Raw genomic sequence first — 17,720 nt, 5'->3', positions numbered from 1 at the left:
TGAAACCTGCAGGTTTATCTGTTCTAATCCCTAACCGTGGTTCTTCTTTGATCCGCCCCTGAAAGTACACCAACACACTTGGATAAGAGAGAGGGAGACACTCTACCTCTCTCTCTTTATCTCTCTAAAGTTTTTTATTTTATAAAATTATGAAGAATATAGAGAATTTGAAAATGTATGGACTTATAAAGAAATGTTGTGCTTTTTTAAGGATGGTGAATTCATTTGTGCTAAATGTCTTGAGTAAATTTTTCAAGTAGGCTCTTTGCATGATTGTGTTTACATATAATATTGCCAAAGCATTATACACAGGTAATGACAAGAAAAAGGAATACACAATTTTTACACTAACAACAACAACATTTTATTAAAATAAGGTGCTAAGTAATGAATACAAATAAAATTTAATATATATTATATAAATAGGCATTTATCTATAGACATTATAAACAACAACATAATAAATTGTAATGTATGTATGTGAAGTATTTGATTATATTATCAAGATAGCAGTTGTTTTCTGAGGAAAGATTAATTTTGCTGTAGCTGATGGGGAATTGTCTTCCCCCAGCACCATCTGTATTTGAATGGTTTCTGATGAACTGGCTCTCTTTCTTGGAACAATCCCAGTATGAAATGAAATACAATTAAATAAAGTAGTACAATGAGGTGCCCCAGTGCATCATGGGAGTGATGCCTAGACTGATGCCATTTGAAAATGAATGTATTACTGTCTCATATGTGCACTCCTAAGACATTTGTCACTGCCACTCATTTTGAATTGGACAACATAGCATCAAAAGTAAAAGTGTTTATTGTAATTTTTGGATGCAGAAGCTTTGAAAAACAATCACTGAGATGAGCAGTGTAGTGAAATGAACATCCTCTCAAACCTAATCTGAAATTTGAGGATCTGTTTCGTCCCTTTCCAGTTTGTGTTGGTCTCAACTCTCGACTCTTGTTTACCTGTGCATTAAAGGAAGTCTTTGTGAATAGAAGAGCGGTGCTGATGTTCTTTCTCACACACACACACACACACACACACACACACACACACACACACACACACACACACACACACACACACACGCACGCACACGCACACAACCACGCACACACACCCTATAGGGTTATCAGGAAGCAGTTTGCCTCGCCAAACGTTCATTATGTCCCCAGATAGTAGCATTGGCAACTTGTCACAATCATTGATTTCTCTTAAACTGCAATTTACATGGATATTTGTGGGTGTCCTCCAGGCAACCAGTGTCCCCACAGACCACCCAACACCCTTAACAATCCATCCACACACACACATACCCATGCAAACCCACACCTTTTCCCTATAGCCCTCACGGAAATGTTCCAAGCGCACAAAAGGAATCTCAAAGTGACTTTTCTGTCAGCAAATGTGCCGTGTTTTCAAATGTACTTCCATTCGCTCTACTTTTTTTTCCTGCAGTAAATGTCATCAAGTAGTCGCACTGCTGGTATTTTAGACGAAGTCTAATGACATTTGACAGGGGGAAAAAAAGCCTTTTGTTTTGTTAGCAAAATGTCAACATCAATGCATGTATGTCTACGATTATTTCAGTTTAGAAATCTGTCGATCAGCAGATTGGAGGAGGTATTTGCTTTAGGGGGAAGAGGAAGGTTGGTTCAGAGAACATGCTTATCTCAATTCTTCTTCTGAAGATTTCTTTTAGCTCATCATATCGATGTGAACGTGGATAAACCATCTCACGCCTTCCTCAAAACTGATATTTCGATGCGATCATATTTATTTGAACGTCATCATTAACATTTTTAATCAAATTTATTGCATGATATTCTGAACAATGAATCATTCACATTTAATCACATATACAAACATTCATTATTGATCCATTCTTAGTTTTCTTTCCGTATCTTTGAACATTTGAATAATTTAAAACATTTTCCAATTAGGTTTGTCACTCTGTCAGAGATACATTTAAAGATTAACCCATAGTGCGCCATAATGCATAGTAACATTACTAGCACAGGAGAACATCTCAGTCACGACTGCGTTGCTTTGCCACACTTCATGCATGCCTGAGAGCGACTTACTTCAGCATTTGGTCCAGGTATGCTTTATAGCTTCCGGATACGCCAACATCTGTCATGCACTGCTGTTGGCCAATAAGATTCGCATAAGCTTCCCATAGCATCAATATTCTGACGCAACATGTTTGAAGGTTTCACTTGGGCCCTGAAAGCAACTTCTGCCAAGGTTTTTTTTTTCATAAATGTCAAAGTAGCCTCAAGAATATTCCGGCTGTAGGATCTATTCGACAAGTTGTATGTTAATCCATGCAAGTTTGAAAAGTAGCCTAGTGATATTTTCTGGTAAAACTATACACATTTATGATATTATAATGATTTAAAAGTTATAAAGAGGAGGAACATAAAAACTTAAAGAATTTCATTTAATGTGGTCAATTACACAGAAAATAATTTCAGCTTGTAAAAACAAAGAAAATGTGCGCCTAAAGTGATTCACTTAATGATAGTCCATGGTGCACATTCCACTGGAACAGATCTGAAAATATATAGAATAAGATCACTTAGTTGTTCCAGTATGACCAAACTTGGTAATTTTACAAAATACAAAAGGGTTAGAATTTCTAATTTCTAAAAGGGTTCGGATTTAAATATGCAAATGCTTAAGAGTCTATGATTGGATCATTATTGCAGTGATTATTATGTTTCTATCATGTTATATGTTTGGCAACAGTTCTTCTAACTCTACTTGATGGAGTGTGTAGCTTTTCATTTCTTAAACAACCATGTAGGAAAACACATCATGGCCATATTCCAGGATGACAGTGTCAAGATTCATCAGGCTCAAACAGTGAAAGAATGGTTATGATGAGCATGAAGAATCATTTTCACACATGAATCGGCTCCTCCGAGTCCAGAGCTTAAATTCATTGAAAGTCTTTGGGATGTGCTGAAGGAGACTTTACAGAGTGCTGGACTCTTGCATTCTCAATACAAGATCTTCACAAAAAAATGTATGCACCTCTTCATGGAAAAATCGTCACAACATTTATTTCCATCAAGAGGTGCATCAATTTGGAATATGGCCATGATGTGTCTTCCTACGTGGAATCATAGACTCTTAAGAATTTGCCTATTTAAATCCAAACAGTGACTTTTTTTTTTTTTTTTTTTTTTGCCCGGGCAATGCATGTAAAGATACAACAAAAAGTTGTGGACTATTGATAAAGTTCTGTTTACAATCCGCAAACTTCACCCAAAGGAATTTCATCCACTTAGCACAGTATACTCTTACCGATAAAAGGACAATTTAAATAACAATAAGCTCAAATTACACACTTTCTGTACACTGTAAAAAATATATATGACCAATAAGTTATGACAACATGTTTAACATTGCTTTAACTCATCAAAATAAGTTTTTTATAAGTTATACAAAATTCAGCAATTTTTTTAAGTCAGTCTAATCTAATTTAAGTTGGAATAACTTAAACATCCAAGTTTATTTTACTTACAAATTTAAGGCAGCATCTATTTTTTGTGTTTAACACAAAACAACTTTTTCAGTTTGAATGCCAGACTTCCAGTTGAATTTATTTATTGACAAACTAAGTCAAAATCACTGTAAGGTAACTGAATGGTGTAGGTAACACTCCTAACCAAAGGGTTTTAACCTTTAAGACTTTCTCAGTGCCACTTTATAGTAACTTTCATGCAAAATATTAACACTATCACATACATTATAACATTAACACACTATTACCACATTAAGCACAATGATTAATGGTCATCGTGAAGTTGGAAGAATAACACAAAGCGTCAGGATTACACACACATGCGGAGACCATGCAGCTCACGTTTAAAAGGGAATGCTAATTACATAATATGTAATGAGCACATTTTAATAATAAAAAAGAAAACAGAACCCTTTTCACTAATGCTCTGCATTTCTGCAACTTTAGCTGTCCCAGCTACATCATCTCACCCCTCCTGTCGGTCCTTTCACCCGCGCGCATCAAGCCATCACTCACTCCGAGATGAAGGCTGAGTTCGCGCGCCTGCATGGGATGGGGGGGTGTGTCATCGGTCGTGATGTCAGGGCGCAAGGACTCTCATGATTGGCTCTAATTAGAATCCGCGGCAGCAAATAGACACGCGTCTTGCATGATTGGATTCAAAGTGGCTGGTGCCAAAAAACGCAGAGGCGCAGGAGCTCCAGACGCGCTCTCACGCGGGAGGAGGACGCGGCGGTCCGCTGAGCTCAAAAACACAGTCACTTTCAGCTCGTTATCAAGAGCTCGTTAGAAGAGTGTGAGGAGGAATAGGGCGAAGCTGATATTCCCGGAGCGTTTCGCGTGCGCAACCGCAGCAGAGCAACAACTTCAGAAACATCAAGCAGAACAAGTTCTCCAGAATCTGAGCACCATGGCATCGGTCCCCAGCAGCCAAGTCAAATGCAAGTTCAAGAGGAGGAGGAGGAGAAGGTCTAAGCGAAAAGGTAAAGTTTCTTTCAGTCATTATTCGTTTTCTAAACGAACGCTTCCCTCCTAAAGCCGAAACAACGGAGAGGTCGCGCGCGCACTGGCTGGAATATGCAGCATTAAGTACCGATCATCTCGGCATAACTGCGCAGTCTGGATGTCTGAACGTGTGTGTGTGTGTGTGTGTGTGTGTGTGTGATGCGCGCACTCGCTTTCACCGTTTATTTCTCGGTCTGTGCATCCAGTATTTACAGTCCTCATATCTGCCCTTGTCGTAACCTCAACTATAAGATTTGACCTCATTTACACGCTGCGATTGTAAGGTTATCTGACCTTTTCAGTCTCTTGTAGCGATCGATGCATTACTGGATTTTTTGTAGTTTTTGTAAATGTATAAACTATGACTGACTAGGTACTGTAAAATCTGAAGTGCGGTTGTTACCTTTCATGAGTTATTTCTACTCAATCTGACCTAAAATGATTTGTGGTGCTGTAACCTAATGTAGACAGGTAATATTACATCATAAATGCATATGTTACCGCATAAAGTGAATTTATTAGGTTATCTGATAAATTATTATTCAGTTTAAACTGTAATTATATGTAAACTCGCTGTAAAAATTCTTTGGCTTTATTTTCTTCATCAATTAAATTCAAAGTGGTAAAAAAGTGCTGTGCACTGTAGGTTATATATTTGGCAACACTGATTGATTTGATTTTACTTGAAATTTTAGGCAGCAATTAAACTGAACCTGAATTTTCAGGGTTCGAATTGTTTACAGTGTGTAAAATTATAACTACACACTTGGCACATGGGCTCTCATAATATATATATATATATATATATAAAGAAGTAAATAAAAGGATTTTCAGCTACCATGCTTTATATATAGTTTACGTACAGTTACAGATACACCATAAACCATTTTGTCAGGTAGATAATAATGCACTTTATGTAGTAACATCTACATTTATTATTAATATGCCTGACTCAACTTGACTAAACATGACAACATGACTAAATGAAAGTTGTTTGCAAAGGTCAGATTGAATAGAACAACTGAAACAATTAACAACGGCACGTTGTCACTGTAAAAATAAAAAGGTTTTAATCTTAATTAAATTACCTGGTTTTATTCAAGTAAAAATCCAAATCCACCTGATAAGTTCACACTAACAAAAGTTATTTAAATGGTCAGATCATATAAAAATAGTTCCTTAAGGTAATAGTTCTGCTGAAGTATTGGCGTTTTGTATAATTGACCAATGGCATTATTAGTATATATAGCTCTAGTATAGTCTAGAATATACAAAAGTAGTATACAATATTTTTAATTAATTTACTCTAGTACAATTTTTTTTTTTTTTTGCATAAATCTATAATCCATGGAAAAACTCAAGTCTGCGTGTATGGCTCTTTTTAGAGTTGCGCTGTCAACACCAAGAGAATTATAGAATTTGAGTTATTTTAAATTTTTAATAGGAAACTTTAGGCATTTTAAGGAAATTAGTGGCACTAGCTATTTCCATTATCAACTCTGAAATTTCATCAGAATGTAATGACACCAGCGCAGCGTAATGTGACTGAATGACGGCGGGCACCGCTTGCTACTCATCTCACTTTGGTGACTGGTAATAAATGAAGGTGTGTGTGTGTGTGATTGCCGAAACACCTTCAGAAACACCTCTGCCTTTGCTGTGACAGGTTTGCGTGGTGTGTTTCACCCCGTCACTGTTTATCGTGTGACCCGAGAGGAGCACAGGTCGTGGGCTGGATGGGCTGATAGCGCGCCATCGATCAGACATGTTTCTCGCGGTCAGTTTTTGCCTTCGTTCATTGGCCAGAGGAGAACTGAGCCTGGTTTCTCCCACGGTTTATTTCTCCATATTGTCACCTGATGGAGCTTGGGTTCCTTGCCACTGTCGCCTCTGGCTTACTCAGCTGGGGACACTTAATATTTAACATTTAACATTATTATTGATCTGACTGTACTGACGCTATGAGAACTGAACTGAGCTGGACGGTGACATCATTTTTGCAGAACTGCTTTATAGATGAAATGAACTAATTTAATAATTGATGATCTTTACATGAAAGTGATTCAACACTGAACTGACTGAACAGCTGCATAATTTTCACTGTAAAGCTGCTTTGAAACAATCTGTATTGTATAAAGCGCTTTAGAAATAAAGGTGACCCGACTTGACTTCACTGGCAAATTAGATTTGCTTTGAGTTTTTTCACATCTGCAATTGCATGGCTTTTCTGGGATCTTGAAATGTGGAAAACTCACAACTATCGAGCAAGAACAGGAGTTGTAAATAAATCATTATTATTTCACAATTTAAATATTAAATAGTTATTAGGCTGTGTGCAATGAAGAAATTGTTCCTGGTTTTGCTTTCGAGGACATTGTGCTGGAATTACTCTCGTGGCCTGCAGTGTGCAATCGCTCCATGAAGTAGCATTAGCAACACACACACACACACACACACACACACACACACACACACACACACACACACACACACACCGATGTCTGTCGACAACTGCGGTCTGACCTGTAACCCAGAGTATTAATAGCCCGAGCAATCGCGGGAACGTAGACAATAGTTGTAGTGTAACACCGAGGCAAATATATTTACATAATGGAAATGGCAGAATTGGTCACACAACATTAAGCATTGCATATAAACATTAGAGGAGAGCGTAAGAGTGTGTGCATGCGCTTATGTGTGTTTGAATGGCTAATTTATCAGCTGAGCTAATGGGAAGTGATGGTGCTGGACAGAAGAGAAGATCTGCTAGGAAAATATGCTAGAAAGTGTACGTCCTGGTCTGCGTCGGAAGGTTTAGCAGGGTGATTATTTAGACCACCGGACTTTTTTTGGTGTGTTTCATCATCTTTATCATTATAATGAAAGATTGTCATTTCCACAGGGACAATACACTTTACTCAGGGGGGGGGGGATTCAGACACAATTAATCACATAAAACCAGATAAAGTCAGCAGATTGTTTTAACTTCTCCCATCTAATCTCTCATAATGGAGATGAAAACATAATACAGTTTCTCGTTCTAATAAACACTAATTTTCCTGAAAGCCGAAACAATTCATTTTATTGTCCTCCTGGCAAAAGGGCGACGTCCGGGGATTATATTGACATGGCATTTGACGGTTTAATCCTCAGCAAATGCTTCAGATTATTACAGAATGTCCAGTGCATTAAAACCAATGTGTATTCAAACGCACGTAAGAAGATTTCGCTCCTGATGTCGTTTTGTTTGTGCGCCATTGTAGCATAGTGGTAATGTTATCAGAGGTTACTGAGGTAACACACATGCAAACAATAGAGATTAATCCTTCAAACTGGGGCAGTTTCTCTCATTGCTATCAAGTACGTACTTTATTTTTAACCTCACGTACTTGGTACTCAAATCCAATTGTACCAGACTGTGTGTGTTGAGGAATTGCTTAGTTGTTGACACGCTTACCTCAAACTTATCAGCAAACGTTATAGACGCCAACCGCAGCATATGTGAGGTTTTAAATAATACAGTATTTGAGAAGTCAATGTCTTGGTGTAGTAGAAGAACTCTCCTTTCAGCTCTGAACTTGTTAAAGGTGCGACTGCCCCGCTGTGGCTCGTAGCGGAGGGGATCGTTCTGTTAGTCGACTCCAGTGTCAATTAACCACAGCTCATTTATTTATCTCCTGAATCTCTTATGAAATGAGTGTGGTGAAAACCCACCTACCTTTAGTGTGCTTTCTGTGAAGGATGCCCTTGTGTAAAAAAGTGAGCTTAATTGTTTTGGAAAAGCGCTAGTAGGGAGATTAGGGCTGCACGATTATGACAAAAATCATAATTGCAGATTATTCCCTTGAAATTGTAATTGTGATTAAATTACAATTATCACAATTTACATTGAATATATATATAGGCATATTATAATACATGTTTACACAAAAATTAACACACACACACACACACACACAAGTACTGCCCCCCTTTACTTCACATACACATACATTGTAAGAATATGACTACTAATAAATAAACATTGGGCCTATGCTAAAGCTATTAAATAGCAGTCCCAAACTTAATGCATGTGCCATATAGAAATAAAATGGAATTGCCTCCGCACGGAAAATACGGAAATGACTTTAATCAAACCATATTGTTGATGAAAATAATACGAGAACAAAAAAGTGCTTGTTATTAATAATTGCGCATCAATGTTTTTGGAAGAATTTGTTTTTTAACATTTTTAATATTACAGTAATAGTAAACCTCTTTAATATTAGGCTTACTGTTTCAAATGACATCATTGCAGTTTGAGCTGCGCGCACTGAAACTGAAGAGAATATACACCTGTAAACTGAATCACTTTGCTAGAGGGCTAATCAACCCAACGGTTGCTGAAATATGTAATTATATTTACAACCATTTTATTTCAAAAATAATGATATGTATATGCAATCCCAATTATAGCTTTTAATGTTTTGCATTGCTGTTTGATTGCGTGCGCCGAACCTGAAGTTTAATGAGCACCGGGAAACTGAAGAACTTTTCTAGCGGTTGCACGACATTCTTTTACAGTCGTGTTTTCATTATAATGTTATGAAGCTAATATGACAGATTTGTGCTGCACATGTTGCACTTAACTGTATCTTCCTTTTCGAAGTGATTCCAATCATTCAAAACCATCATGGCGAACAGCACGCATCTCTCAACTGAAGTAAATAATCTATTATCTATCGTCTTTGATATATCGGCCTAATTTTCTTATCGGATCGATAATGATAACATCAAAAATTATCATTTATCGGCTGATATCGATATGTGGTCGATATATCGTGGATCCCTAAGCATTAGGAGTGTGCTTAAAAAAAATGTCTCGGTTACGTATGGTAACCCTCGTTCCCCGAGGAGGGAATGGTGACTTAAGTCAGAAGTGATTCTGACGAATGGGGATCGCTTGCGAGCCTATCTACTTCGAGTGAAACTAAACGATATTGGCGTGCGATAATTTTCGCTTCCTTGTTTTTCTGCTGAGGAGCTGGACCTGTGACTCGGCCGTACAGCGGAAGCTCAGCAATTGTGGTGAGGGGACTTACGTTTCCGTTCCCTCCTCGGGGAACGAGGGTTACCATACGTAACCGAGACGTTCCCCTTCATCAGCTTACTACTACTTAAGTCACAAGTGATTCTGACGAATGTGAATCTACCAAATCTACCAAAACGCCACGGCTGCTGGCCCGTCCAGCGCTCCGCTTAAGCCTTCTGGCCTGACCGCAGTGTTGGGTAGAAGTAGGAGCTCTGAGCAGAGAAACTCAGTCACTGCTGTTCCACAAGACCCACTCAGTGTGACTTATTGGATAATGCTGGGAAAGCATGCCCTTTGGGAAGGGAACGCTGCGGAAGCAACATCCTACCCCGAAGGGAGGCACTGTCAAGGTTACACATATGGACTAGCCGTTTCCAGCCTAGTTATGACAGAGCGGGCTTTGTCAAGGGAAAGACACGGGCTCGTCCACAGAGGAGCTGATCGTGGAGGAATACACATATGGGGTCGCTGCAGGGACCGCTACATATGGACACCCAGCCTATCACAGGTTCCACAATGCATACGAGTGTAGGCCTGGCGTCAGACGCTCCGCAACGTCTGATTGCCACAGGGGTGACGGAGGAACTCACTGGGTTAGCCATTTCTGGGGAATTTCTGTGCAAATAGATGCACATATCTGGCCCATGGGAGCAGGAGTGGCGTTGAAAGCCGACACTAAGAACGGGTCCCTCACGCTACTGGCCACTGGGGGCGAGTATACGGGAAGATACCAGCTCTACACGGAGGCTAGAGAATCTAGCGAGTGTCGCCCAGCCCGCAGCTCTACATATTTCTGTCAGCGAGGCGCCTTGAGCCAGCGCCCAGGAGGAAGCGACACTTCTAGTTTAGTGTGCTCGCAACCTGAACGGGCAAGGCATGCCTTGGGCTTCGTAAGCCAAGGCAATGGCATCCACTATACAGTGGGGCATCCTCTGCTTGGGCGAGGCGGATTCAGTCTCCTCGTTCCCCTCAGGAACCTGATGATCAGGTCATGCTTTCCCAGTGACTTACCTTCAACTGCATCGTGATGTGCGGCGATAGCGAGGTTGGAGGGAGACAGCCTTCTCTCCAACAGATCTTGCAGGAAAGAAAGCACGGCTCTGAACGAACATTTTCGTGGGTCTTCTCGGTGGGAAGAGCACCATTCAACGAACAGGTTCCACTTCAGAGCATAGAGGTGCCTAATTTAGGGGGCTCTAGCAGAAGTGATGGTGTCTATCACCACCTGGGGTAGGTCACCTAGAACCTCAGCGTCCCGTCCAGGGACCAGACATGGAGTTTCCAGAGGTCTGGACGCGGGTGCCATAGAGAATAGGGAAATATGTTAATAAAGCATTGTATTAATTAAAAGGTTTAAATACATGAAATACAAGTTTCAATAGAAATGACATGGTATAATTGATGTAAACACCACACATGATATGTTTTAGTTAACCATAAATGCTTGTCAGTACATTCGGCAGTACACTTGAACCGAAGGCAATTGAAGTAATTATGACATTACATATGAAGTCCTTCTAAAGTGGGTCAAAAACACTCTAGATATAATATAAATGTATACTATAATACGATTTCATTTAATTGCAATTAACATACTATTGAGTGCCTGAAAACAGTACATTCAGTTCACACATTTTTGCACATTATATTCAGTAACACTTTATTTTAGTGTCGTTCTTACACACGTTACATGTAGCTCCTACAGCAATTTCTATAAATTGTGCATACTGTAAGTGCATGCAACTAACCCTAAAACACACCCTAAACCTATAGTAAGTACATTTAGTTAATTCTTATTGCTCAGTACTTAAATGTGCAATTACACTGTAACACGGACACCTTAAACTAAAGTGAAACACCGTGTCCTAACTACACGCGCCGCGACATGTGATAAAAGGTTATTGTCCATGTTAATCAGAGTTTGTGTCCTAACCAGCCGCGACGGCGACACGCAACAATTCTATTTTAGAAACGGTTTCTATTTTTCTGCGACTTCGCACTGGAACAACAAACACAAAGTGTGGCGATGATAATCTCACGTACTGTTTATGTGCTTTATTTAATGTTAAAAGCGTGTAATGCGACTTTGAAAATCATTTAGTTCTCCAGCTTTGTAGCCCTTCCCCTCAGATCTTGAAATTAAACAAATGGAAACAAGAATGTTCAAACTGTGGACAAACAAGTGTATTCTTTGACAAAGATTGTTTTAGTAACCGAGTAGCCTTTGTATTTGAATAATGTTTAAATGGTGTAATATTTGTGAATTTGATTATGTAGCCACTTATCCATTTTCTTGCGAGTGCCGTCAAGATTACTCTCTGATGCCGCGAGACTCCGCCCACACGCTGTTCTGATTGGCTGTGGGTTTTGATTGATTTTTACGCATCTCGCAGTCGCGTCTAATGTGAACAGACAAATTATCTGTCACTGGAATCTTATCGCATCGCGTTTGGTTAGGACACGGTGTAAGTATAATTTCTGTAATAACTTTTTACTACTGCTTTCTGTAACAAAGAAAGCTGAAATCATGTATTTTGATAAGTTTATTGAAATGTGATACACCCTTAAGGCTGAAGCATTGAATGTATTGGTATTTCTAACAGTGTGTTAGAAATGATGTGTGTGTGAATGTTGACAGACATGGTGCAGTGATTATTACACACATCTTGAGCTGCAGAATGTCAGAGGGCAGAAACACGGCCAGCGGAGAGTAAAACCGCTCTCACATTCCCTGTAGGCCAGTTTAGAAACTAGTTATGTTGCCTTTCTTGCTGTCACTCTGTCTTTTTGTTGTCATTGCTCATTGTTTATGTGATCTGTGTAAATGTTGGGCTTGATCTGTCTGAATTTTAGGCTTGTGTCTGGAAACACATATGCGACTTTCCATCTGATTCTGTATCTTGTTTTATGATTCAAGGCAATGAGAGGTGAGGTTACACTTTATTTTAAGGTGTCTGTGTTATTACACATGTAAGTACTGAGAAATAATAATTAACTACATGATCAGGGTTTGGTTTATGCTTAGTTGCATGTAATTATACATCATTTATAGTTATTACTACAGTAACTACAGGTAACGTGTAACAAGGACACTGTAAGATAAAGTGTTATTCGAGGTGTCTTTAATTAAACTAGCAATTAATGAGAACATATTCACAATGTTTTAGCCTATTTAAGGCTATATTATATTATATTTTATGTACAGAAAAAACATTCTCTTCTACTTTAGGCCGATGTGATTTGATTGAGGATGAAGATATATCTCCGGCAAAATCCAGACAGCCCGAATCGGTTGCACCGGAAAAGGAAACCCATTTAATCAGATGTAAACAGTTTTTGTCCCGAGTCTACTTCATTACACTCTCCTCTTTGTGTGCGCTGGTGATAAGGAATTTTTTGGTGAACGCCAGTATAACACCGCTAGCATTTATGAAGTTAATGAAGGTCGTCACCAGCGGCAACCAGAGACCTGTGTGACGGCAGCGTTTCAATTCACAGACACTTCCCTGATTAAGCGTGAAATATTCCGTGGTTTAGGACACGGCGTCCTCCACACTGAGCGTTTGGCTGGGGAGAAAAAGAAAAAAAAGATATTAACACTGAACGGTGTCGGCTTCCTCTGGAGGGACTGTCGATAAAATGACCGAAAGAAAGAAATAGCACAACTTAGCATAATTAGTAATTATCTCTTAATAGGCCCTCTTGGCTTTTGAGACTTACATCTTGAATTTCTGCTTAAAGTTCATGGAGTGAGGATAAAAAAACAAATTTTATGCGGAAATGTCTCAATACCACACATGAGCTGTTGAGATAACCGTCTAATTGAGGTGAGACTGTGTCTGAAACATTTGTGGGACAGGAAGAACAATCTAGAGCTTCATTATTCAAAAATCATTATGCAACAATAGTGGGAGATGTTATGTGCCTAACATTTTCATTTAGGCCATTTTAATCTTAAGATATTACAATTTAAATTTGGTTTATGTTACTTCAAATGTGAATTCACATTTTCATGAAAACATAATACAGTACATGTATTTTTTTTAATACAGTTGTTCATTACAGTGAAAATCTATTTTTAACCATTAAGGCTGTGATATTACATCGAAACCACTATTTGTGATGACCTTTGACACTTAAACCTCATTGTATGTAACTTCTCTTTATGTACACTACCATTCAAAAGGATTACAAAAAAAAGAAATAAATTAATACTATGAATGCAATAATTGATCAAAAGTTTGCACCGCTACAAAAAACATTTTACAAATTAATGCTGTTCTTTTGAACTTTCTATTCAACAAAGAATGAATGAAGATAAAATAAAATGTATCATGGTTTCCACAAAAAATAACTGTTTTCTCCATTTTAAGAAATAGATGCAAAAAAGAAAAAAAAAAAAATCAGGTTTGCCATCACAGGAATATATTGTATTTTAAATAAAATAGATAATCAATATTTCAATTTGTAATATTTCACAGTTTTATGTATTTTTGATGCAGCCTTGGTGAGCATAAGTGGTTGTGGATTGTTTTTATTTATTAAAGAACATGCATAGCTGGTGCACCATGAACCTTTTTAACACAATATTTACCATTTATCTCTGTTCTTTCAGAATGCATGATTTCCAAATAAATTCTTATCTCTATTTGAAGTAAAAAGAAACATAATTTCTGTTTATTTAATAAATAACAATAAAAAATGATCTGATCCATGAATTATTTCATTTCACATACATATTTTAGGTTCTTCCCTGTCTGATAATCAAAGTACATGTTACTGGCATGCGTTGATCTGCCTGCCCACTCGTGCCTGTGCTGCGAGCAGTTATCAGATGATCAGAGTAATAATATTACAGGCTATGAGAGCTGACAGCACAAGCACATCTCCATAAATACCTCCTGCCTGGAAAACGAGCACCGCGCTGCGATGTGGGCCACAAATCAATTAACAATGCCCACGAGCGAGAACTACTGACACGAAGACTTCTAATACTGTCAAATCAGTAGCTTTGCAATAATAATATTAATTCGAATGCTGAAACTTTTTATTATTATGCTTACTATTATTGTCATTATGCATGCACGTGATTTTTTTTTTTTATATATTCACTCTCAAAAATGCTGGGTTGTTTTATGGACAAACCCAACCGTTGGGTTTAAAAATGTAATTTTAAATTTTAAACTAAAGGCCCGTTCACACCAAGCACGATAACTATAAAGATAACGATAAAGATAACTATATATGCGTCCACACCAACGACCGATAACGGTCTTTTTATTCTAAGCACGCGCGCGCGCCCGGATGATCCAGATCCATTTTAAATGCGCGAGACCTTTAAATTAGAATGGATTCTGATTGTCTGTCAGTGTTTTATCGTTCGACAGCTGGAAAAAGATCGTTCTGAAAGTGATCCCAACGATATCGTTCCTCATATCTTTATCGTTATAGTTGTGGTGTGAACTCTGTTATTCTTTAATATGGAGAACGATTTTTAGAATTATATCTTTATCGTTATCTTTATAGTTATCGTCCTTGGTGTGAACGGGCCTTAATGGTCGGGTTTGTCCATATTTGACCCACACATGGGTTGAATCAACCCAGCATTTTTGTGTTGTTTTGCTACAGGACCCAGCTTTTACATTGCACGTGAAGTGGAGACCCAACACAGTACCAAAATTGTTTATCGTACAAAAATATCATGATTATTTATTATTGTTTGTATGCCGAATATCAACATGACAGCGAAAATGCTTTCTAAATGTGACTTTTGATGGTTTAATGCTTTCAACAGCCAATCATTCACCACACAAAAGGCATTGTGTTCTGCACAAACCAGCAGACGAACCCGTATTTAATGCAGTCTAGGCTGTATTTTCTTTTGCTTTTTTTTCATGCTGGCATCTGTCTTATTTGGATAGCTGCTATCCAGTGACGGATGATTTTGCACCGAAATAATGTAGATTTTTGGTGTGATGCACAGCTTTTGATGTCAGCAACAACACATTGAAAGCCTTTTCTTGTCCCTTGTAAGCATTTTAACATTTTCCTACAAACTACTGCATGTACACCTATATGATTAGTAGCACTTTTTTATTCGCATTTAGCACTCATGAAACACCAGTTGAGAAACGCTAGTACAGAAAATCCAATATTAAAGGGATAGTTAATCCAAATTAAGAGTTTAAATAAGTCTTAATTTTGTTTTCTACTAGGTTTTTAAGCTTGATTGTTCAAAAAACACATTATTTTCCCACATATTTTATATTATTGGAGCACTCTCTTCCCAGTCTGTCCCAAACGCTGTTTCGATGAAGCCCCTCCTTCCGAAATATGAAATGTGCTCTGATTGGTCAGCTGGTCAGGTGTGTTGTGATTGGCGAACCGATTTGAGCGTGTTCCGGAAATGTCTCGCCCCTTACCATAACCTGTTCAGGTGTAAATATTAATGATGGAGTCAATTTTGCCATGTAAATTCAAGCCCGATTCAGACCCTGATAATGTTTACGACGTGCAGAACCTTTTTCAAGAACAGATTTTACAGGTTGTTTCAGAGTGGCAAGTTCCTAAGGATTGGTGAACAGTCTTAAAAAGCGAGAGCCCAGTAGCTAAACACTGTAATGTTAACTAGCAGGCTAGCGAAGCCAAACCGCTTTGTCCTTTGTTTACATTGTAGCAACAACATAATTATAATTGCAACTGTTAATAGAACACACAACAACAAATAATAAAACATACTTGCAGGTTGTGATCCATAAACAAATGGTTGTCTTCACAAAGGGGGAATTGCTCTGTCTTTCAGGAAAAGCTTTTATGTGTAGCCAGCATTGTTTCTGGAAGCTGTCCTCCGTAAAACGAGCCACACAGATAAACGTTGGATGTTATAATGTTAAGGAACAGTGTTAAAAATAAATTGTATCTACTGTTTTCTAAGTTTGTCTGCCTTTGAAAGGCCAAACAAAGGGGTTTTGGAAAAAAATGTGTTTCTTCGACATGGCAACAAAAGCAGGTCTTCTTTTTCGTCTTCTCTAGCGCAGCTCAATCAGGCCACGCCCCCTTTTTGTGTATTCCGTGGGCGGGGTTTATTTAAATGAGTGACATTGTTACTTCTCAAGCTCTGGAAGAAGTTGTAGTCCCAACGAGCCGTTTGTTGTAGTTCTTAAAAAGAGTTTTCTGTTAAAGTGAATATCTCCCTTTGGAGTGGACTTTGCAGAACCTTGCAGATCTTTTTTGTGCTCAAAACAGCAAAATTACACATAAAAATATTAACAAATATTAGCATTTTTCTTACATACACCTATCGTTTCGCTTCAGAAGACACAGACTTATCCACCGGAGTCATGTGGATTACTGTGAACTCACAGAGGTGCATTATTTTCATAAAAATCTTGGTTGGTGTTTATTTGAAGAAATCGGGAAAGTCATGAGAGAGAGTAAATAAAGAGAGAATTTTTTGCGTGAACTTTCTCTTTAAGCTTGTCAGGATATGCTTTTAATGTGTTGGAATGATTTTAGATGAGCTATTTAGTCAACTATTACAGTACAATGACATATTTATGTTCAAAATGTGTGGATTGAGATTATAATAATTGTCAACTTCATTTTTTCTGAACCTCACATAAGAGCAGTAATCCATGAATCTCAGTAACTACATTTCCCATAAAACGCTTATTTGGCACTTAACCGCACCGACCGCATCCCCGCTTGTGCATATGTCTGACTTGGTTGTGGTATTATTCAGATATGATTATTGCGACAGGCTTGAGTGAATGCAATATGAGAAATTTGCTTTGTCTTTGATAGAAGCAGTGAAAATATATGACGCTATTTCATATTTCATATTCATTATTCCACTCGCCGCCGCCTTTAAATAACGTTTCCCTTCCTCATAGCCTCCAGTAAAGCTGCCTTCATCCATCGATTTGAGCGCCCGGGCTTATCTAGCAAATCCTTTAAAAGGTGTTTAAAAAACCTTGGTGTGCATTAGCTTTGTCTAATCTAATTCTTCTCTCTTATGCTCTCTGACTGTCTATCGCTCTGTCTGTTTTTTCTCCATTTCTTGAATGTATGTGATTTTCCTCCTTCCTCTCGTTACTGTGTGTTAGGCCTGT

General features: G+C 38.2%; 1 protein-coding gene across 1 annotated transcript in view; it reads left to right on the top strand.

The window, feature by feature from the left end:
* Positions 1-4,189: 4,189 nt before the first annotated feature.
* The window catches only part of adarb2 (adenosine deaminase RNA specific B2 (inactive)), a 204,569-nt gene continuing 191,038 nt past the window's right edge, over positions 4,190-17,720 (top strand). Inside the window, exon 1 of the mRNA XM_081353001.1 lies at positions 4,190-4,516. Coding sequence (XP_081209127.1) covers positions 4,444-4,516 — 73 coding nt within the window. The 5' untranslated portion in view covers positions 4,190-4,443. The remainder of the gene's footprint in view (positions 4,517-17,720) is intronic.

The sequence above is a fragment of the Scardinius erythrophthalmus genome, assembly GCF_964197995.2.
Source record: "Scardinius erythrophthalmus genome assembly, chromosome: 22".
Lineage (NCBI taxonomy): Eukaryota > Metazoa > Chordata > Actinopteri > Cypriniformes > Leuciscidae > Scardinius > Scardinius erythrophthalmus.
This window is presented reverse-complemented; position numbering and strand designations above follow the sequence as displayed.